This window comes from Spea bombifrons, chromosome 12 (assembly GCF_027358695.1).
Source record: "Spea bombifrons isolate aSpeBom1 chromosome 12, aSpeBom1.2.pri, whole genome shotgun sequence".
Classification (NCBI taxonomy): Eukaryota; Metazoa; Chordata; class Amphibia; order Anura; family Pelobatidae; genus Spea; species Spea bombifrons.
Genome location: NC_071098.1, coordinates 2,544,272 through 2,567,244, shown reverse-complemented (window position 1 = coordinate 2,567,244; position 22,973 = coordinate 2,544,272). Strand labels below are relative to the sequence as shown.

At 44.9% G+C, this 22,973-nt stretch overlaps 2 protein-coding genes across 4 annotated transcripts in view; one reads left to right on the top strand and one right to left on the bottom strand.

The window, feature by feature from the left end:
• The window catches only part of JAM3 (junctional adhesion molecule 3), a 166,489-nt gene that overhangs the window by 82,629 nt on the left and 60,887 nt on the right, over window positions 1–22,973 (bottom strand). The gene's annotated exons all lie outside the window — the stretch shown is intronic.
• Window positions 16,697–20,187, top strand: B3GAT1 (beta-1,3-glucuronyltransferase 1). 3 transcript variants are annotated; one of them, XM_053452665.1, is made up of 6 exons: window positions 16,697–16,741; window positions 16,857–17,003; window positions 17,829–18,337; window positions 18,885–19,181; window positions 19,271–19,373; window positions 19,640–20,187. In XM_053452665.1, the coding sequence occupies exons 2-5, from the start codon at window positions 16,892–16,894 to the stop codon at window positions 19,355–19,357; spliced, it is 1,005 nt and encodes a 334-aa protein (XP_053308640.1). In that variant the 5' UTR covers window positions 16,697–16,741; window positions 16,857–16,891; the 3' UTR covers window positions 19,358–19,373; window positions 19,640–20,187. The 3 variants fall into 3 exon arrangements, with proteins under 3 accessions (XP_053308640.1, XP_053308642.1, XP_053308641.1); XM_053452667.1 differs by lacking the exon at window positions 16,857–17,003 and having other exon boundaries at window positions 16,704–16,723; XM_053452666.1 differs by lacking the exon at window positions 16,697–16,741 and having other exon boundaries at window positions 16,838–17,003.

Genomic DNA, 22,973 nt, shown 5'->3' with positions numbered 1-22,973 from the left:
CCCAGGCAGAAATATTTAAGGCAGACAGCGGCTTCCAGACGTCGTTGTCTCGAGGTGATGGTATTTCCAACGCAGAGCCCTGATCTCAGCATCATGGAGTCTGTCTGGGATTCCGCAAAGAGAGAGAAGCGACTGAGGCTCCAAAAAACCACAGAAGAACTGCAACTGACCCGCCGAGCGAACCTAGAAGAAGCGATGCTGTGATAAAGAGCGGTCACTCCAAATATTGATTCGTCTTCTGTCTTCACTCACTTTGAATTTTGAAAGCATTCGTACTTTACAGCTTTTTTTCACACCCGCCTAAAACCTGTGCACGGTACTGTGTGTATATATATATATAATTATATTTTATCCTCTATGATATACCATTAGGATTGGTTTTATCTTTTCTGTTTGTTTTCTTGTAGCCAAGTACTTTGCACGCAGGAAACGACGGACGTATTAATGACGCCTTAATTCAGATCAAAAAGGAAACGGCAACCAAACAAAAGACTCAGCTCGTTCATTGTTAGAGGACAATAAGCCCTCTGGCATGCATGGGTTAACAGAGCCAATTGTGGCCACTTAGCATAATAATAGTATGATAATATGACAAAGAGTTAAACGCAAGGCTATAGCTGGAGCAATAAGCCGAACAATTGATCCAGTAATCACCCGTTTAACCCTTTGTTGTGCCAGTGGGAGCAGGAATGGAGAAAAAACTCAGGATTGGGAGAGTCGCGCGCCTGCACTCGGTGGCTTTCAAGGCCCCCACGATCTGCGTGATATATCACTCGGCCTTATGGTGAGGGCACCGAGGGCAATGCCACGGAGAGACTCATGTGCACAAAATCCACTAATAGCTCAGCAATTAACATAAACTTGGATCTTGATGGCAGATAAACTTGGATCCTTGTCTTGCATTGATCAGGATGGTATTTAACCTCTACCACTTCTGCTGGAAGGATGTTCCACTTATCCACCACCTTCTCAGTAAGGAAATACGACCATCGCACCAAATCTCTTCTCCATTGAAATAAACTTCCCTTCTGTAATTTACTTAACCCTTTAATGTATTTAAATGTTTCTATCATATCTCCTCTCTCTCGTTCTCTCTTGTCTTTCCTACCAAGCTACACTTTATGATGCTTCAATCTTTGTGATATTTTGTATCTTATAAACCCCGAACAATCCACTTGTTAAGGTGAACGCACCGGAAGGGTTTCCAGATCTGCTTCTAAATAGATATATTTCGGACATTATTTTATTCCGCCTCCCATAACATCCCAACTTTATGTATTTAAAGGAATTTGTTTTTGGATTCTGCGATTCAATCCAGAGTGTACCATCTCCCGTCACCCCCCTCCATCTCCCCCTACAGTGCAAAGGGGAATTGGTACAGACCAAGAACTGTACATCTTCTGTTGAGTCAATGTGAGCATCTCTCCCCTATACGCTGCCTGTCGGGGGGTCTGTGCATCTGCTGGGATAAGCAAAGGATCCATGCTCCCCGCGATACTCGTATACGACCGGGTTCAGATTTTTTTTGGGGGGGCCCCCTCCAGCTCCCTTTTGGGTGTTCTTTGCAGAATCTGGGAGTGTGATATCTTTGTAGAGCTGAGATTGTGGTGTTAGCGTGTGTGTATGTGTGTGTGTGCGTTGGGGAGGGGGGTCCTGGCTTATTGTGCGTTGGGATCCTGCAGCAATGCACAAAGGAAGCTCTGAGCGGAGCTGAATTACCCTCTGTTCCCAGAGCTGGAAGAATTAAAGAATGAATGAAAACCACAGCTAGAGGCTTCTCCTGTATCCACAATGAGGTATGATTCTCGCCGCCGCCGGCTCCTGCGTTACCGCGTCCCCGATTGCTGCTGCTGTTATTATTATATATGCATCGATTCTGCATGTTCCTCCAATTTTGCCGTGTTTAACCCACCCTTCTGATACGCTAAGGGTTAAACGTATACCTGTCTGTGTTGCGATCCTTGCAGGTATTGGGGGAGGGTAGACCTTAAGAAGTCACCCCAAGCCCCCCCCCCCGTTCCTTCCTCATATAAGTTTATGTAGTTTGGTGTCTGTTACTCCCAGTCACTGCAGCAAGAGGTCCAAGCGCCGTCTGCACTTGGTAGATAATTCCAAACAGTCTCATAGCAACTGGAAACATATTTCATTGTATCGATCAGAGATTTATTCTGCGTTAACTGACCAAAGAAAAAGAAGGATTTTGGAGCTCTGCGGGTGCGAGAGAGAACGTTAAGTCATCACTAATTTGCCATAAAGACTGCTAAGTTAGGTTTTACTCCATGGCGCTAATTACCCCCGGCGTCAGAGCCCATTATTTGCCCAAATCCTGGAGACTTCTGTAGCATAAGGTGGGAGACAAAGGGTGTCTACCGGCTGGGCTGGCCAATCAAATGGAACCTTAAATTGGGCAAGTTAAATGTTGTTACTATAAAGCTACATTAACCCTTAACATTTACCACTTCTCGGCAGACTATGCCCGTCACACATACGGTGAAGATGAGGGGGGGTTAATAAAGTAATGATTTATTTAGTTTAAGAAGACAGCTAATGGTAGACGGGGGGGGGGGGTTCTAGAAAACCTTACCTGATGCAGAAGCTCTTGGAAAGCAGAGATGGCTATCACCGTCTTTGTTACGACATCACTAGTCATAGGAAGCTCTTCTTTTCTAGATGTTCTGAAAATGCCAAAAAGCATATATTTTTTTAATTGGCATCAGGTGTTTTATTCGGTTGTCCTACCTGGAACATCTGTGATGGTAACGTTCTAGAAGACGGACAAGCTGTTAGGGAATTTGGGAAGGCCCGTAGAATAGGTAAAGGGGCCACAGACAGACCGTTACTGTAAATGATTACAATTAGGAACGTGATTTCTCTCTCGTTGGCAGCAGGACGTAAATCTAGTCCTTTGGGGTCAATACTGCCCGTGACAGATACTTTCCTCCCTAATCTCTGCACCAAAAGGTTTAGTGCAGATGCTGTCGGATCTGATAGACGATGGCTAAGAAAAGGCTCTCCGTTCATAAAGGGCTTTAAGGAGAAGCATTAGGGTGAGATGTCTCAACGCCAAGCGAGACTGCTGGTTCTAAGATTGGGAAACAATGTAACGGCGGAATTCCTGGATACAAAAAAAATGGTTAAGGAGGTTCAAAAAATGAAGAACAATTCCAGAATTAAGAGTGAGAGGGAATTTCACAAAAATATTTTATGTTTAATTAGTCTGTGTTGGGTCAAAAGATGAGCATTGGTGGCTTTCAGGTTGGATATGGAGTTGAGGCGTCATGTTGGGCAACCTGGAGGTTTTGGGATTGAGTGGATCAAAGAACATCCAAATGATCCAGTAATGATATAAGATATTGGCTCTGTTGGATTCTATATGATTTTTGGAAGTCTAATCTGGATCATTGATGGGGTATGAAGGCTGTTTTATACCGAGCCGGGTTGGCACAGGTTGGGATGACTTGACGGCCTCAGTTTACTAGCAGAGGATTGATATTGGATACCGTTTTATTAGCTAACCTCCTGTCTGTTTAATAAGAAATGGTCAACGGCTGCATTTGTGATTTATAGATCCCTTGATACGTAAAAAATACTTAAAACCGGAACGCCGGGATGTTTTGCTGGGGTTGTGGAAGAGGCCGCGTTGGTCGCACACCGATGCCCGCTGTAACGCTCTGGAAATGAGGATAGAATACGTACGACAATGAGTTATATAAGGAGGCAGCGCTGATATCCAGGGATTCAGAGCTCGGTAACAATGATTTTCTTGGTGTGCGGCGAGATCTGTGAATAGCCTAATGTGATCTCGGTGCTGGATACGTGTGCCTTCAGCAAGACGTGACCTATATAATCAAACAAATTTGGGATTCCGGTGCAAACAAGGATAATAAAAAAGGCTACAGAACGTCACATTGATCAGTAGAACAATTACATAGAAGAGAAAGGGAAATGGGGATCGGGTTTTATGTCTTATTTTGCCTCTGGAGAGAATGTTGAGAAGTCATGTCGGAATGAAGCGTTGGAAGTTCATATATATTTCCGTACCGTGTTGACCTCATTGGCAGGGATATAACGATGGCGATCAGGACGTATTACGTATCATCAATCAGCGCAGGCTGGGTATCCGCGCATGGAAGGATAATGTGGTTTGACACATCGGTTTCCTTGATCTCCTGTTTGATGCTTCATCAAATCCAAGATGCTTGTTAATCAAGTTTATTACCCTGAATGAAGATTGTTAGGGAGTTTAAAACCATTTGGCACATCGCTGCGACATGGGGGCTGATGGACAGAGCGCAGTATCTGATTCACTGAAGTGCATCGTAAGGGTTTCTTAGGGCTTTTAATTCATTTTTTGGCTTGGGCACAAGTGGTCTTTATTGGGTCAAGTCAGAGTTCTGGTGGTCGTTCAGCAGACTCGTTCCTGGGGGGGGGGGTTGGTAGAAGACCAAGTTGGCTTAGCTTCTGCAGAAGATCTACAGGTCCTGTGGACCACAAAAGGTCTATTGGTGAGAAAAATAGTATCCTTAACTGGGACCACAGGGGCAATGGTAGAAATAGCTGTTTACTTAGAGGGCAGTAGATAAATGGAACATGCATGGGATAGACATACGGCTCCTGAATCTAAGACGAGACCAACGACTGATTAAGGTTTGAGTCTTTACAGCAGGAGAAACGGGCGACGAAATGGGGGCCGATCTGCCGGCAGGTTCTATGTTTCCTACATTGCTTGTTTCAGTATTTGGCTTGATGATTAAAGGATATAATCCCAAGTCTAAAACCCATTTATAAGTTCCATGAATCCTCCAGAAATACAGAGCTCAGCGGTGATCCAGGTTAACGGAGGAGAGCAGTTTTACTTGTCGACCAGAATTCTGCCCTTTGTCTGTTGCGCCTTTCAGAACATACGCAGTGAATTTGGTGAGGATTCCATCTGTTTATGTTTGTGTTGGTTCCATGACAGTAACATCCAGAAATCTAATTGTTTGGACAGAACGTTGCTCCTGGAGTTTTCGCGGCAGCTGTGATGTTCCTAAACCCGACAGCATCCCCCACAGTCTGTCCATGAAAAGTTTGATGGAAAAAACACCACTCCGGTTGGTCTACTTTCTATACGTTTTTCAAAGAGAACCCAATAAAATCCAGAAGTCCTGATTATCCACCGGTTTCTGATCCAGCTAACCCCGCGCCTGGTTAGTTAATTTTCTAAATACGTGGCAGGCTGCGATACAAGCAGGTCCTTTGCTGACGTCCCAGAACGACATTCGATTTACCGTTTATTTGGAATGAAGATTGACTAATCCTTGAAGAATTAACGTTACTAATTTCCGAGCAGCCAGCCATCCAGAGTCAAACCGAGAGCAATGAAGCTCTTCATATATAATCCATCTGTAAAGAAAAAAAACCCGGCTATTCTCCGCTGCGTCGTTTCTCCTGTTTTTTTTTTTTCTTTTTAATATGATCTGAAAATGAAAGAGGATTTATGTAGCTGGATTGGTAATAATGTCAGTCCTGTCTCACCCAGCAACTGACATTAAATCAATGGGGAAAAAAAAGGGTTGCCTGTGAAGGAAGCCGAGCAGACGAAAGAAATGTCGAGGAACCGGCCGTGAGTTGGTGAAGGCAAGAAGAGTGGTGGCTCTACCAGTGTCGGTTTTTTAGGAGGGTCTTGGAGACTCTCGGGAATGTGTCCGTCGTCTGGTGACATTGCTCCTGGTAGTAAATAGTTCTTGGTTTATACAATGTAGCATTTCCTTTTCTTTTTCCGTTTTTAAGAATAAAATAATGAGGAATGAGGAATATGAAGATTCCATCGCTTTTTCGTGCTCAACTCTAATCACTTCCGTGAAGGCCTTAGGAATCGGTGTATTCACTGTAGGTGCTGTAATTGCATATTGTTTGTTGCATACAGTATAACATATTATTGTTTTTTTTGCACCACTTTTTGGGGCATTTCTGTATTTTTTATGTTTTGGAGAACCAGGCTGAGGTCGCCGTTGGTTGCCGTCTGCATCAGTAATGGAGGTTCTTTTATATTCCTCAACATGCCTCAGACCTTATGGCGCATGAAGACTTTAGCTGCCATGCGGCCCATGAATTTAACATGAAATTTTCCAGTTCTGGAACTTAATGAATTCACCAGCGGGACGTTTTCCAGTTCTTACCAGGATTCCGGCTGCTGGGCACCAACCAAAGACATATTGGCTCCATAATGCAGAGGATATCCCTCCTTATCCAGTTATCCATAAATCTGCCACAATGATGGTGAAATTCTGCGTTGGGATGGGGCAATCTGTAATTTGTTTCCCACAAGCTGGTCGATGTGCTGCTGCTGTCTAGACTCCAAATGACCTCCATTATAACTGTTTCAAAGATGACCAAGTGCTCTCCAGCCCTTTGTCACGTCCCTGATCTGTGTTTGTGTATAACCGCTGATTCTGGTCCGTTAAACCTCCCTCGTTGAGAGAAATGCCGGTGTTATTCCGCTGTCACAGATCAGAAAATGTGAGGCCGTTTGGCATAATTGTTCTCCTGGAAATACATTTTATTGTCTCCGGTAATGACGACAGAGAGAGTTGTGTATCACACAGTCGAGGGAGCGTGAAATGTCAATCCATCATGTAGCGAGTGCGGCAGAGTATCTGCAGACGGAACATGGTGATCGGAGGCGCTTGGTGCTCCCGAGAGTCTTAAGTGAGACAGGGGTCGTGAAAAAACGATATCGATATCATCTCAGCACCAAGAACAAGAAAAATGTAAATTCCAGCATCAAATAATAAAGATGGAAAATGTTGTGATTAAAGTGGATATTGACTGTCTCAGATCTTTAATTGATTTAACATTCTAGAATATATCTTCTCTCCCAGCTCTAATGTTCTAGAATGTATCTTCAGTATCAGCTCTGTTACTGTTCTAGAATGTACCTTCACTTCTAGGCCTAACGATCTAGAATGTATCTTCACTGCTTGCTCTAATATTCTAGAATATATGTTCATTACCACCAGACCTAATTATCTAGAATGTATCTTTACCACCAGGCCTAATTATCTAGAATGTATCTACACTAACCGCTCTAACATTCTAGAGTATATCTTCATTACCAGACCTAATTATCTAGAATGTATTTTCAATACCCTCTCTAACATTCTGGATATGCATCTTCTTCACTACCAGTCCCAATGATCTAGAATGTGTCTCTTCACTACGAGCTCGAACATTCTCGAATATATGTTCACTACCAGCTCTAATGTTCTAGAATGTGTCCACCAGATCAAACCTTTCTTGGTCCATTGCCTTCTCTTATGGGATAACCTCGGATCTGCCTCACCCCTTACATTCTAAGCTGCTATAAAACGAATAAATGGGTGCTTTTTATTCCGTTCTCTCTCATCGTGATTTATTGTGTAGAAAAGTCTTGTGAAAAGGACATAAATGTCAAAAAAGACATCATCAGGAGTCATCAGACTGGGGATCTGGGTCCCTGTATGATCTATAACGGGGGAGTTTCTTGAGTCCTCTCAATTAACTATCCCTTACACGGGGGCCAATGTGGCTCTTCCCATAGGAGAAGCTCCTCGGGGGCATAATGAACAGTGAATGAGCGGGGACTCATAGTTCAGTGAATACACCCCTTACACAAAGTTGACTTTGGGCTGTGTGCGCCAGACGGGTTTCCATCACGCTGCGTTACTCGGCTCGGGGCACAGCTTCTTCCTGAGCTCAAAGTTTACCCCTGAATACCCCTTTTGACAACGAAATACATCTGCCGATGACTCCAAATGTAGCTATTTCCACCAGAATCGCTCCGGCTACAGTGTAACAAACCGTTACATTAAGGAGACAGGTCTGCGCTCTAAGAGACAGCTGGCGTTAAGATATGAACGGGCCCAAACCTTTTTTTTTTACCGAGAGATAGCGACCTTACCGAATGTATTTTTTTCGCACTCCCTGAGCCGTTTAGCATGATTTATGGGTCAGAATTTATTAACACAAATTGATTTTGTTTAATTCCATTATCTGCCGACTCGTGTGACCCGCAGAAATCCCATACCCCGCGCCCGGTGCCTAATAACATGTATATATTCCGCGAGCCCAGATAAAGTCCACGCGCAGACTACTCGTAAAATAAAAACGCGTCACGTGACCCGGTCACCGCGGACGAGATTCGCAAAACGCGGATAGATAATAAAAACGTTTCATCAAATGGAAGGTCTGGCGAGCGCTCGAAACCAAGATTTATCGGTGGAGATTTTAGTAAAAAAAAAAAAAAAAAAAAAAAAGGATTTGTCTGCATTTTATATTTTCTAGCGGAACCTGCGTAATCATTTAATAATGTATATAATGTAATAATGTATATAAATGTATATAAATATAAAAAGCCCGTCTCTCACAGTCTTGGGGTGTCTATAGGGCGGGTAATTGGCTGGATCTCGCACCCTTGGAAGGAGAGGAGAGACTCGGGGTCGTTGCAGGTGAGGGTAGAGAGGGCAATGACGGTGCCAATTTTTAAAAGCTCTGATTTGGCCCTTTTTTTATTATAATTAACCCCAAATCCAGGTGAGGATCATAGAGGCGGCCACGTACGAGAGGACAAGTTGAGCCGTAATTCGCACTTTAATGCATATAATAGCTGCGCGGTCTCTTTATATTTTTGAGCAGTCCTGGTTCCAAATGCACCGGGGGAGGGGGGGGGAATCGTTTTGGCGGATTTACTAAGATCTTCTCGTGTACAATATTTCAGTGTATACAGGAACGTTCAAACGTTTGGGGTCACTCGGCTGTTTTTATGGAAAACAAGGAATTTTCTGACTGTTAGGCTCTGTTTCCAATAAAAGTATTTCTTTCTAAAACATATTTATTTATTGAAACCCTTTAATTAATATTTTTGTTGAAAGCCCTCTTCCTCGCTAATAGCCGAGTCGGTGGCTGGCAGGACTCTTGAGGTCAAAGCGTACGTTTTTTATTATTTGCAATCAGAGCTGTTTTGATAAAGAAAGCCTTGAGACGGTTCCCGTGCCGCTCCGGCATGACGGAAGCCGCGGTCGCTTTGGATTTGTAAATATTGGGAGCGAGGAACATTCGCTGTCGGAAGAGATTCATTCATCGCGAGACCACGAGGGAATCTCTCGCGAAGACGCTGCCCTTTGTTTTGTTTGGAGAGCGATGTGCGGCGTCTTAAGTTCCGGAACTCTCCGCAGCGCTTTATACACCGAGCGCCCAAACGAATGACTCTGTAACCGCGTAACATTCTGCCTCATTCCTCCTGTTCTATTGGGAACAATGAACGGTCATGTGACATAAAAGTTTGCAACCAAAGGGAGATGGAAGGACTCTCTGTGCTTCTATGCCATTGGTTAAAGGTTGGACATCGCCCTCTCCGAGCGCCAAGAGATGACATCACATCCTGGGGCTCCGCGGCAAAGTGTAACCGAGCCAGTTGCCTGCCTCCCAACTATCCTGCTTTCTGCGGGACAGTCCCCGTTTTGCCACCCTGTCTGGCATTTCGAGACAGAGGTAGAGCTCGGTGGGACAGCGGCATTCGAGACTCCAAAAGAATAGAGCGCATGCTCAGTAGCGCTGCCAGCGACTCTCTGCCTCCAAGCTCCGCCCACCGGGCATCCCGATTCGCCAGGGGGCAGAAGATGGGAGGTACGCAGTTAGCGACATCGCAAATCTTCCCTGTCATCGGCCTACTGCGCAAAGTGCCCCTGCCTGGCGCTGATCTGCCCCCCGATCTGCCGGGCGATGGGGCTTCTTATTGGTCGATGTTTGGAATTCGATTATTCGGCTGGTTATTTGGTGACGGATGGTAACGACGTTTCAGGAATGAAATCCGTGGCTGGTATCGTAGTCATCCAGCTAGACTTGTGAATCGATGTAAAGTGCAGGTTAATGTCTAAAAATCTATGCAAAAATCCATATTATGGACCATTTTGTAAAATAATTCTGCTGACTGAGACTTTAATTGTTTCTGATTACGGATTTTAGAACGGAAGGAAAAAAACTGCAATAAAAATGTAAGGTTATTATATTAAAATATATTAATGCTGGGCAGTTAAAACATTTCTCGCTCTGTTATTTGAGCCCAATCTACGGCCAGGAAACAACTGAATGCCTCAGTCTTAATCACCCAGCCTGACAAATATGTTTTCAGGCAGCTGCATATCAGCCGTTTGTATGATTCTCGCTCTGTTATCTGATCCCCGATCTACTAAACACCGCGACTCCTTATCATACTGCCTGTGGGGAACAATGGAATGGCTCAGTCTTAATCACCCAGACTCTCTGACTAATGAAAGTCTATGGAGCAACGGACTTCATTAGCATTGCCATAAAGCGTCAGCTCAGTGTGGTGTTTGAGCCGGGAAAAATCACCCAAAATATCACATGACTGACAGCAACGGCGGCTCCAGGTCTGCAGATAAAGGGAGTTTATTGGGACAAAATGAGATAAAACCAACTGACATTATACTGTATACAGCGCTGGGGGTTATATTACTGTATACAGTGCTGGGGGTTATATTACTGTATACAGCGCTGGGGGTTATATTACTGTATACAGCGCTGGGGGTTATATTACTGTATACAGTGCTGGGGGGTTATATTACTGTATACAGCGCTGGGGGTTATATTACTGTATACAGTGCTGGGGGGTTAAATTACTGTATACAGCGCTGGGGGGTTATATTACTGTATACAGTGCTGGGGGTTATACTGTATACAGTGCTGGGGGTTATATTACTGTATACAGCGCTGGGGGTTATATTACTGTATACAGCGCTGGGGGTTATATTACTGTATACAGCGCTGGGGGTTATACTGTATACAGTGCTGGGGGGTTATATTACTGTATACAGCGCTGGGGGGTTATATTACTGTATACAGCGCTGGGGGGTTATATTACTGTATACAGCGCTGGGGGGTTATATTACTGTATACAGTGCTGGGGGTTATATTACTGTATACAGCGCTGGGGGGTTATATTACTGTATACAGCGCTGGGGGGGTTATTACTGTATACAGTGCTGGCATTTTATTCTTATTGGGATAAATATTCCTCTTGCCTTTTATAATTATACAGTTTGCGGGGTAATCGCTGTAAGATTCTAGTACAGGACGAGTCAAATTGAAACCACAAATAAAAAGATATTCCTTCCTCTCCTTATAATGAAGTTCTGTAGAAACGCTCCGGAGTTCCGATGGTCCGGGGGGGGGGCGCGCGGCGAGGCCGTTTCCGCAGGTAAAAGTCAGAGTTTTTTTTTTTTACCATCCTCTGCATCCCAATTAAACGGAGAGAAGAGAAATCTTCCGATGACATCGGGGAACTCATTAAAGCCGTAATTGCAGAATGAATTGCGGGAGTAAAATTAAGTAATACGTCGCTCTTTCATTTTGGTTTTTAATTGGCTTCACAGGAGTTTAGACGAGTTAACGAGTTAATAATATGGGGCGGAATCTCCAAAGTCATCGGGCGCGAGGAGGGCAACTTTCTATGATTCTAGAATCTCACACATTATAGAGACGCAGCCAGCGCCCGACAATGTGTACCGGCTGCAGGACCGGGCTGGCGAAGGACGAGACGTTCCTGGCACTTTAAGGCCAGCGGCCCAGCGATGCGTTTACCTTTTGCTCTGTCTTCGTCTGAGTCTATCCTGTCTTAAAAAGGGGCGCTGTGCCTTAAAGACACTTGGGCAGCCCTTGGCACATTCACAATTGATCGACTATCTCACTATAAAGTCACATCCTATTATTATTATTATTTATTGTTTTATATAGCGCCATCAAATTCCATAGCGCTGTACAATGGGTGGACAGGACACAACAAGTAGTATATAACATAACAATTGAACTTACAGAGACAACAGGTGAGGAGGGCCCTGTGCACAGGAGCTTACAATCTATTAGCTGCCTCTGTTGGCATCTTCAAGACACGGAGCGATAATGACGCGTCGGTATACGGCGGCCAAAAGAAATCCGATTATATTTTTCCAAATTCGCGGAAATAATTAATCTTAAAAATATTTTTCCCGAACAGTTTCAAAAAAGTTATTCTGATGGGTTTTCTAAGCGTTTAGATCTTGCTTTGGCCATCGTCGGGGGGGGCGTTCCCGAGTGTCCAAGGTCACGTCTTAGAGGTATTTTCAGGGCTAATTAGCGGGATTGTAGGTTAACGGGACGTTGATGGTTGAAATCCCCCCCCCCTCGTTGGAGGCTGTAGCGCGTGGCATCGGGGACCTGTCCTATATCCGCCGAACATAATGGAATTGAAGACGCTCGTTCTTTTCAGGTTGTAAACGTTTACCGGAACAGCGCTGTAACAAATCCAAAGCTACTAATTATCAGAGCTAATTTGCATAATCACAAGACCTGGCTTTTCAAGTCATTTCTTTAAATATCGAGAGCTTTTAATAGCCTTAATAGCTTTGCTGTGAATCCTCGGAGTCGTCTGGCGGTGGCCTACATTCCTCGTTATCTCTCGGAATTCCGTCCGCGTGTAGAATTCCGTCCGCGTGTAGAATTCCGTCCGCGCGTAGGATTCCGTCCGCGTGTAGAATTCCGTCCGCGTGTAGAATTCCGTCCGCGTGTAGAATTCCGTCGGCGTTTTTTTCTCCCGATGTAACGTTTTAACGACCCGCCGAGTCTTACAGCAAAAAGATATCTAACATTCCGAAAAAAAAGAATATTTGTTACTCAGAATCGTCGCCGTTCTCCGCGTCACGTCCGTAACGAGCGGCCGGCTCTCTCCACCAAGTTCTTCTGTAACGAGAGCCGTTAATTACCGAGGACGCGGCCGGGGGAGACGTGGTGAGATGAGATGTCGCCACCAGGCTCTGTTATTTGGGGGTTATTTGGCTTGGTGGCTAAACATCAGACCAGAGACTGTTCTGTGGGGTCCTGGAGGAAGCCAATCAGGGACCATCTGATTTGAGGGGTCTTCTCATTGTCCATTTTTATGTCATAGTTAAATATGCACAGAACCCGTCCGTACCACCGTGTCAGGTGCCCGATCCGCGACACTCGTCTTTGTGGTGTGACCAAAGGTGGGGGGGGGGCGGTCAGACGCAGGATGGGGAACGGTCAGGATAAGAACCCGAAAAGCCACCTCGAGAGCTTTTAGAGCGTCAAAATGAGACCACCTGGGAGCTGCGATGGAGGTCTCAATACAGACGTCTAGGGAGGTCAGAGAGTCTCCCCAACCGGCCCGTGATACCCACTGACAGCAAAAGCAAGAGAGTGAGGCAACTGTCTGGAAAAATAGGGACTGTCTTGGAAACAGTGGGCCACTGAGGAAGTATGCTGCTGACACTATAGAAATGAATTTATAACGTAGTATCGCCCTCGCAGGTTTGTGATCATACATTAAATTTAGAACTAAAATCTTACGATGTAAGAGAAAAAGTGACTATGGTGAATAGTGACCGCATCACCATAGCAACCACTGGAATGCTCCAATAAGCAATGACCATTCCATTGCGATCGTGATAAAACTGTTTTTAAAAGCCCCAAATCAGAATTATTTCAGTATAAAATTTGGCAATAAATAAAAAAAACTTTCCCCTCCATTGAAATCAGATTTTTTAGGGCTAAATGTTTAAATGCGTTTTTGGAGCAAAGAACCAAAAACGTCAAATGAATACAAATTCCCAGCGTGAGAAGTAATTTGCAGCCGTGTTTCATGCCGGCAGGTTTAGCGCTCCGTTCTATACGGAGGGAATTTATGCTCCGCCATATGTGCCGTATATTCATGCGCAGACACCGCAGATTTCAAAATGTTTTTTTCACCGCATATATGATTAGTTGTCTCAACTTATAACAATTGGAGAGTAAAAATGAGAGCAAAATGTATGTGAAATTGGTAGTTTTTTTTTTTACCAATCTCTGCACTGAATCACCTGATCATAAAGTCATCAACATTTCATAACATAAGAAACAGAGAAATTAAATGCTAAATCTTTGATTTTTTTTTTCCTATCTTCCCTATTATTTATCAGGAACGGGGATGGGAGAGAAGAGAGAGAGGTGATGGGAGTGGGGATGGGAGTGGGGATGGGAGAGGGGATGGGAGAGAGAGAGGGGATGGGGGAGAGAGAGAGAGGGGTGGGGGAGAGAGAGAGGGGTGGGGGAGAGAGAGAGGGGATGAGGGGGAGAGAGAGAGGGGATGAGGGGGGGAGAGAGAGAGAGGGGATGGGGGGAGAGAGAGAGGGGATGAGGGGGTGAGAGAGAGAGGGGATGGGGGGAGAGAGAGGGGATGGGGGAGAGAGAGAGAGGGGTGGGGGAGAGAGAGGGAGAGAGGGGTGGGAGAGAGAGAGAGAGAGAGAGAGAGGGAGAGAGAAAGAGAGAGAGAGGGAGAGAGGGGTGAGAGAGAGAGAGAGGGAGAGAGGGGTGGGAGAGGAGAGAGGGAGGGGATGGGAGAGAAGAGAGAGGGAGAGGGAGGGGATGGGAGAGAAGAGAGAGAGAGAGAGAGAGGGAGAGAGAAAGAGAGAGAGAGGGAGAGAGGGGTGGGAGAGGAGAGAGGGAGGGGATGGGAGAGAAGAGAGAGGGAGAGGGAGGGGATGGGAGAGAAGAGAGGGAGAGAGAGAGAGGGAGGGGATAGGAGAGAAGAGAGAGAGAGGAGATGGGAGAGACATTTAAATACATAAAGAGATAAAGGACAGGAGAGAAGTTATGTCCATGGAGGAGAAAAGTTACCGGAATCTAACACTAGAGGATCAGAGGCTGAGATGGAATGGAAGGAAGTTTTTCTTTACTGATAGGGTGGTAGATGAGTGGAACAGCCTCCCAGCAGAAGTAATAAAGGCGGGTTCTATGTTTCTAATGTTACTATAAAGTCATGCAGACTTGTAATTAATATATCATGAGCCGGCCGTATAGGGGGGGGATTTGGAGGGCTGTAAATACGGATGACATATCACATGTAACATCGACATTCCAATGGTTTGCCCAAAGCCAAGGGCTCTATCCTTCAGGCTTTAATCTCCTAATGTTTATCCGTCGATGAGAAAATCAATCCCCGGGCCAATGATTTATATATTTTTAGGGGCAGAGACGTCGGCCCCCGCGCGGTGGAATTCAGGGACTAGAACTGCGTGAAGAGCGTGGACTTTCTGAGACATCGAGCCGTCCGTCTGATTCCCTTCCCGATAAATCAAGAAAAAAAGCTGTTTGGGTTGAGATGATAAATACGTCTCGGTGTTACCGAGCGATGATGAGGAAACGGCTCCGCGGTGATGAATGCTCTTCATTAGGAGAGAGCTGATCCTTCCGGAACGAGAAGACCGCGGTCCTTATCTCTCACGGCGAGACACAAACAGCAACAAAGTTTCCTGAGCCGATCATTTTTGTTCATTTCTCCCCCCCCTGAAACGAAAATAGAAAAAGCTCCACAATGGCGGACTCTCAAGACGCGACGGAGACCCTTTGGGTGGAAATAACACCCGTCTGCGCTTGATGTTATAATAAAGAGTCGCTACATTTGTTGAACATAGAGAACTTGAACCTGCCGGCAGATCGGCCCCCATTCGGCCCCCGTCTAGTCGCCCATTTCTCCTGCTGTAAAGACTCAAACCTTAATCAGTCGTTGGTCTCGTCTTAGATTCAGGAGACGTATGTCTATCCCATGCATGTTTAATACCCTCACTGTATTACCCTCTACCACCTCTGCTGGGAGGCTGTTCCATATGTCTATCCCATGCATGTTTAAATCCCCTCTGCATGTCTTCTGGGGGGGTTTTCGGGACGCGCTTTTACCCCTTTAACTGATTCCGGTATAAATGCATAAATTCTTATACATATTTACCATTTTCCGATTCTCGTGGGCTTTGGCTTCCAGCTGGCGTCGGTACATTTGATATAAACGCATTCGCTTCCATAAATGATTCACCGGCTCCGCAAGGAGGCGAGGCGTATGGCGGTAAAGCGTTCATTTTATTTAGGAAGCACAAAGTATACATTTTTAATGGCGGAGACATTTTTATAAAAGTCGCTTTTGTCCTCGGATTCTATTTCTCTGCTCGGAAATGCGGGGGATTATTTTGGTTAAAGTTTAGAAGGAGACCTTCTGGGGATACTAAACGCTGAGACGCTTTTTCTCGGTTTCGTGCTGAGATAACATATGTTTTATATACGAGAAGAATGAGAACTTTCTTAATGAGAGACTCCTCGGCTTTTAACCCTTTAATGGCCCATCGCAGAGACTCTGTAATGTCGGCAAACGTCTCTTATAAATGATCCTTATGAACCCCTAGACTTGTCAGAAGGTAATGATATTCTGAATGAAGTCACCTGTATTCAAGCAGGGATTCCGGCTGTGATATAGCAGGGAGAAAGCACCAGTTATCATTAAATTAGAGGGGAATATGAAGTGGTTGGTTCCAGATTTTGTGACCCCGAGAATTTGCCTGTGTACCCCAAGACCTGAAGGTTAAGACTAAAAATCCAGAGACATAGGGGCAAACCTTGACTAAGTCCCATCAGAGACCCCTTTGGTCAGGTTTGCACCTTTTTTCCTTCCCTCGGTTATCGATCCTTAGGGGATGCATCAGGCTTTTCTCTGCATTTGATGAATGCTTTGATAACGTCTCCCTCTAGTGCTGATCTCTTTCCATTGTCTTCCACAGGTTTCCTCGTTTCCTCGATTCTTCTCAAGGTCCTGGGCAGTGAGGGCCCCGGGCCCCGACTCTCTGCGACCTTGTGAGCAGAGCCTGGGACCCCCAGCCTGCTGCAATGGGTGGGTTGTGAATCACTGGTAAGAGGTGACTGTGTGAGCTGTGCGGTGTCTCCTGCGCCTCTCTCTGCTTGTATACTGACCTCTCTCCTGTCTGCTTTGCTGTCCTCTGTGCTTCTTGGGTCGTCCTCCTCAGGTAATGAGGAGCACTGGGGTCAGCCTGCCCTGGAGATGTTGAAGAGAAGGGACATTCTGGCTATAGTGCTCATCGTACTCCCCTGGACTTTACTCATCACAGTCTGGCACCACTCTACCCTGTCCCCGCTGCTCACTGCACACAAGGGTGAGAAGACTTTTCAACCCCTACTCAAGTCAACATTCACCATCACACCTGCCATCACACCTGTCATGTCCCTCAGTCACTCCGGCCATCAACCTATACTCATCCTCTCAGACCGTACTAACCTGCCTGCCTCATAGCCTTATCCACACAAGACAAAACTGGGATGGTCTTCAACCTCAGCAGGGCTCTGCACGTTTCTTGAGTTCCAAGATGCCTCCAGCTTGCCAACTCTTCACCCTCCTTCTCTGCATGACGCTCACTTAAGAAATGTACCACCACCCATTTACAATCGCTTCACGTTTATTCCTATATTCCACACTAACCGGCTCGTCTCCTCCCGAGGAGTCAGGTTCATCTTCTGACCCTTTTGAACTCGATCGAGTGATTCTAATCTCAAATCGATGAGTTCATATGCTTTTCATGGTAACATAACATTCGTTTGAGTCCAGTTGAGATGAGTTGACCTAAAATCGCGTTGAAGGAAACTCAGAAACTTGACTCTACTTAAGTTTTAAAATAACTTACATGTATCTCGGTCACATGTATCAATATTCCAAGACGATTTGGCCTCTTCTGCTACAATAAACGTGTTCTTATTACAATGTTCGAGTTTTTGTTGTTTAGTTTATCTGTTTATTATCAATGTTGTTTCCGCCACAAACTTATCATTCTATAACAATCGTTCTCCATGGAAAGCAGAAGAGTTTTGGAATCGCTACAATGTTTAAAAGAAATAAGACGCAATAAGAGAAAGCGATCTCTCCTCCTTGAGCGGGTAAGAATTATAATCTGAGATAACGCCCAACTTTTCTTTATCTATTCCAGACGACAGTAGCGACGGGCGAAGGGATGCAAGCCCGGGTTCAGACTCCAGAGAGTTTTGCTCCTCCGAGCGGGATATTGTAGAGGTTGTGAGGACAGAATATGTATACACGCGTCCTCCACCTTGGATGGGGAACCTTCCAACCATTCATGTTATCACACCAACTTATAGCAGGCCGGTGCAGAAAGCCGAGCTGACTCGCCTGTCCAACACATTGCTGCATGTCCCTAATTTGCACTGGATTCTGGTGGAGGACTCGCAACGTCGTACTTCTCTGGTGACTAAAATGCTTCAGGAGTCTGGCCTCAATTATACCCATCTGAACGTGGAGACCCCACGTAATTACAAACTGAGGGGGGACACAAGGGACCCACGAATTCCTCGAGGGACCATGCAGAGGAACCTGGCTTTGCGCTGGCTCAGAGAAACTTTTAATAAGAACAATAGTTTACCGGGAGTTGTCTACTTTGCAGACGACGATAACACCTACAGCCTTGAGCTGTTCGAGGAGGTGAGTTGGAAATGACATTCTGGTAGATGGACTTTGCTTTCCAGGTCTCATCATGGCAGGAATGGGGTTCCTAAAAATAAAGGACAGCCCGACAAGGGTTGAGGAACATCAATGTCTTTACGTTCAACCATCTATAGATTCCCGCGTGCGCCTCGGTCTTTATCGGGCTGTAGTGCACCTGGGACATTAGTGGAAACTAAGCCTATGAAGAACGTGTAGACCCACAATGAGTTGACCTGGTAGTTCTTGTGTCCCGACTCGTGTGTTTTAGTTTTAAATGACTTTGCTTTGTTCTTCATTGTCCTTTTGGCCATAGCATCCTTCACGTATGTAGGCGTGTTGATTATACACCATGAATAGCGAGAACATGTAAAGGATGCAAAGGGCTAGACCTTCTGGTCTCCTCGCACCCCACCATCTCTTTATGATCTACCACGCGTAGGACTTTTGTTTAAGAGACTATTTAGGTGATTTATCCGTATTTTGCACATTTTATGTAGAGAGAGTTCTGATTTCTCTGGTTTCTTGCTATGTGTTGTGTCGGTAGATGCGGAGCACCCGGAAAGTTTCCGTATGGCCGGTGGCTTTTGTAGGAGGTCTTCGTTACGAATCACCTAAAGTCAACGCCGCCGGGAAAGTATTCGGATGGAAGACGGTGTTTGACCCGCACAGGCCATTCGCCATCGATATGGCCGGTTTCGCCGTCAACTTGCGTCTGATCCTCCAGCGACCGCAGGCGTATTTTAAATTACGAGGGGTGAAAGGGGGTTACCAGGAGAGCAGCCTGCTGAGGGAGCTGGTGACCCTTAATGACCTGGAACCCAAAGCGGACAATTGCACTAAGGTAACCGGAGGAATTTGAAGCGTCAGAATAGAATTTTTTTTTTGGAAATCTGTGTTTTTTGATCATTTTGATTTTGTAATATTTTGCAGATTCTAGTGTGGCACACCCGGACAGAGAAACCGGTACTGGTAAACGAAGGAAAGAAAGGATTTACAGATCCCAACGTGGAGATCTGAGCAAAGACGCGAAAATGTGAGCGCGACGTCAAAATATATATGACATTAAAAAAAACAAATATATACGTACATAAAATGTCCAAATATTAACATAATATCACATTTACTTATCAAAACTGGTTACTGGTCTGTCTGGAGAAGACGCAACTTGATATCCTGCTGATTTTTAAGTGCACATTACCAAAATGTTACTTCTACCTATTTTTATAGGTAAAAAACCCACTTTTTTAATATTAACAATATCTGTCTAAATGTCCCGTTTCTTTTGTCTCTCTGTTGTAGGGACTGATTTTCTCTGATGGCCTCTCCATGGACAGGTTGAGATAGAAAGCATCTCGGGGGCCCCTTTTGCGGGCGCTGAAACCCAATACCCAAGGCCCACAGCTTGCATGGGACTTCATGTGTACATTATTCTACCCACAAAGCACAGCACATGTTGAACACGGAACGTTGGGAATGGCCGGGAACGAAGGATTCCTGTTTCTCTTCCGAAGAGATCCAAAAGGGACCACAACCCAACCTGCGCTGTGCTCAGAAGCCATGTTGAAAGGTTGCAGGAGATGAAAAGTAAGAAACGAGCAGCGGGGCCCGGGGGTCCTGACCCCGCTGCACTCTCTGCGGTAAAGTCCGGGGTGAAACTCCGTCCTCACTCCCACGTCTTCACTTCCGGAGACTTGCAGAGCAGCCCGTGATTCATTCTGCAGATGTCCAGGCGCTCTTCTGCGGGAAGCCACCAGGCCTGCGGTGATCGATCAGTTCTGACCATAAGAGATGTCATCGAACCCAACGACCCCAAGAGATACTCCCAGCATTAATTAAATGGCAGGCAGATGGTGTCATGTATTTCATTAATTCCCAAGACACTTTGCCACTTGGTTTGTGAAAAGGTCATTCTGGCACACGAGGCAGATGCCCACCAGGCTGGTGGTCCGTAGGGCCACATACTCACCGGTACTGCCTACCCATCGACAGATTCGCTCCTACATTGTATGGCCACTAGCTGGATACAATGGCCGACAGCAACCCATACTGACCTGGTCAGTGGCTGTGTGTACCCAGCCGGTGGCTGCACTTATGTCACTCGGCCCCACTGGTCTTAAAGTGCCAGGGCTCTCCTATCTTCTCATCATTTAGTAAATAATCTTTTTGGGTTCAGTTTCCTCTCCCAGCAGGAGGTGCTCAGCCAATTATTTAAAATGTTACTAATTTATTTGCAGTAGGACACAATGTAACATCGTATAACCTGTAGAATGAGTTAAAGGGAAGGCATTGATGAAAAGCGAGTCCAATTAGAAGAAGCCTTGGGGCTCATGGCTTAAGGAAACTTAATCTGCAGAATGTTGCGTCGCTTGCAGATCATTTCTCTGTGCATCAAGCAAATCACGATTTAGTCAGATGTTGGTGAAAACCGAATATTCTGATCCTAGGCAAAAACGCACTTGTTAAAATAAAAATAACGCAGACGACGGGAGAAAAAAAAAAAGGACCACTTAGTTTTCATGAACAAATAAAGTAGAGACTTATCCGAAATGCTTCGTTCTGTCCCACAGCACCTTCCATCTGGCGGAAAAAAATCAAGCTGCTGATTTTAAACAATTATTTAGTTTTTTTTGGGAATGACATTTTTTCCCCTTTGTTTCCTTTTGGCATATTTAAAACGAGAAAAAAATGAATGTTTGTGGAAAAAAAGTGTCTTAAAAAGTCGTCTGTTTCTTGGGTGTCGATTCAGGGTTTTATTACTCAAAAAAAGAAAAAAATCCTTAGAATGCAGTAAATGAAAAATCTTAAATACTGTGGGATCGTTATAAAAACTATTTTAACAGCCGCTACAACCAAAACATTCCACATTCGAACGCACAAAGCAAAGTTGACATAATTTAAAAAACGCATCTGACACCATTACAGAGAAAGGATCTGGTCACGGTGGAAATGCTGGGAGGCAGTGTTTCCCATGGGATTACATAACATTTATTTATATAGCGCTTGCTGATTCCGAGGTGATGTCACAATAGAGAGACATCTAACAATGTACAATTTGACAATGAGAGTAATTAATATAAATTTATCAAATCGCATGAAATTAAAACAAAAAAATACAGACAGTTGGGGGGGGGCAGCCCCGTTACTGGTCACCCCGCAGATTGCGGCACCCAGCACCTGGGTCACTAACATTTAAGGGACCCTTCAGCCATCATATACATGTTAATGCACATGATAGCTGAGGGGACCCTTTAAATGCATGTGGTGCCCCTCCCCCTTGCAAATGTGTAGGGGGTTCGACAGATACTGCTATACGATATAAGAAACTTGCAAATTATAAATGTCAGCACACTGTGGCATGATTAAGGAAACCCTATAGTCCACGAGGGCCATGTTATCATGAATAAAACCAAAAGGGGCCGCGTGCGGGTTGTGGGTTTTGTTTTGTGATCGACGCGGATCTGTTGACCTAAAAAAACAACTTTGCTCCTGGTTGCCAGACGAACATTACATTAAACAAACGCTCCCGCGGTGAAGCCGTCAGCCGTGGCCTCTTTCCCCTGATTTTACCCATCAAGGGACAGCCGGAGGCAAATTTATCCATCCTGCATGGCCCGGCGGCCCCCGTGACCCAGCTTCATAGGTGAATGCGGCTGCGGACTGTGCGGGAGGAGAAGGCAGATTCATATTTCAGAAAAAGCTGCTATAACATTAAATAAACTTCATGACAAATATATATATAAAATATATGCACAGTGTATTAAAAGCAATGTTTGCTCCTGAAAAAAAAACCCTGAAAAGGCTCACATTCACTTATTCTGACATTTTGGCATAATTGCATTTTCAGAATGTACTCAGAGGGGAGAAAAGCTGATTATTGATTTTTCGGATGCTTTTCTGGGGCAAACTTGGTCCATGTCCTTTATTTGCTCTTCGTTACTCTCTGTCTTTCTTTCCAACGAATATATATAATTATATATACACACACACACACACACACACACACACCGGTATATATATATATATATAATATATATTTATATAGAATATATTTTTATATAATATATATATTATATGCCTCTGTGTGCTCCTATGCAATGAAATAGCTGCAAGGATTCAACTGTTATAATCACACTTGCAATTTTAAGCCGATATATAACAAAAAGGAGGATATTACTTTTATTTCTATAATTTTGCTTTGGTTTATATCTGATCTCAGTCAGGGAATTTTTTTAGGAGGAATTAATACACATGAATAAAATATACAACACAAAATATCTGGGCAATGAGGGGATGGGAGAGAGACATTTAAACACATAGATGGCTTAGATGGTATAAAGGAGAGGTGATAGATAAGTGGAACAGCCTCCCAGCAGAAGTGGTAGGCTAAAACAGTGATGGGATATGGCTCCTGAATCTAAGACGAGACCACCGACTGATTAAGGTTTGAGTCTTTACAGCAAGAGAAACGGGCGACTAGACGGGGGCCGAATGGGGCCAGCAGATTCTATGTTTTTGTTCTTAGAGCCGATGCTAGTTGCCCCTGGGATTATCTGTACGCTGTGCGGTTTAATAACAGCTTTTGCCCCAGAGACGTGTAGAGCGCTTCTCCCGGTTATTTGCAAATCGATCTCTG

What these genes read in the sequence shown, in the direction of transcription:
- B3GAT1 (XM_053452665.1), top strand. Translation starts at nt 16,892, where the DNA reads ATGTTGAAGAGAAGGGACATTCTGGCTATAGTGCTCATCGTACTCCCC. An exon ending in GCTGCTCACTGCACACAAGG is followed by an intron (nt 17,004 to 17,828) that starts GTGAGAAGACTT and finishes TATCTATTCCAG; the next exon opens with ACGACAGTAGCGACGGGCGA. An exon ending in AAGCGGACAATTGCACTAAG is followed by an intron (nt 19,182 to 19,270) that starts GTAACCGGAGGA and finishes AATATTTTGCAG; the next exon opens with ATTCTAGTGTGGCACACCCG.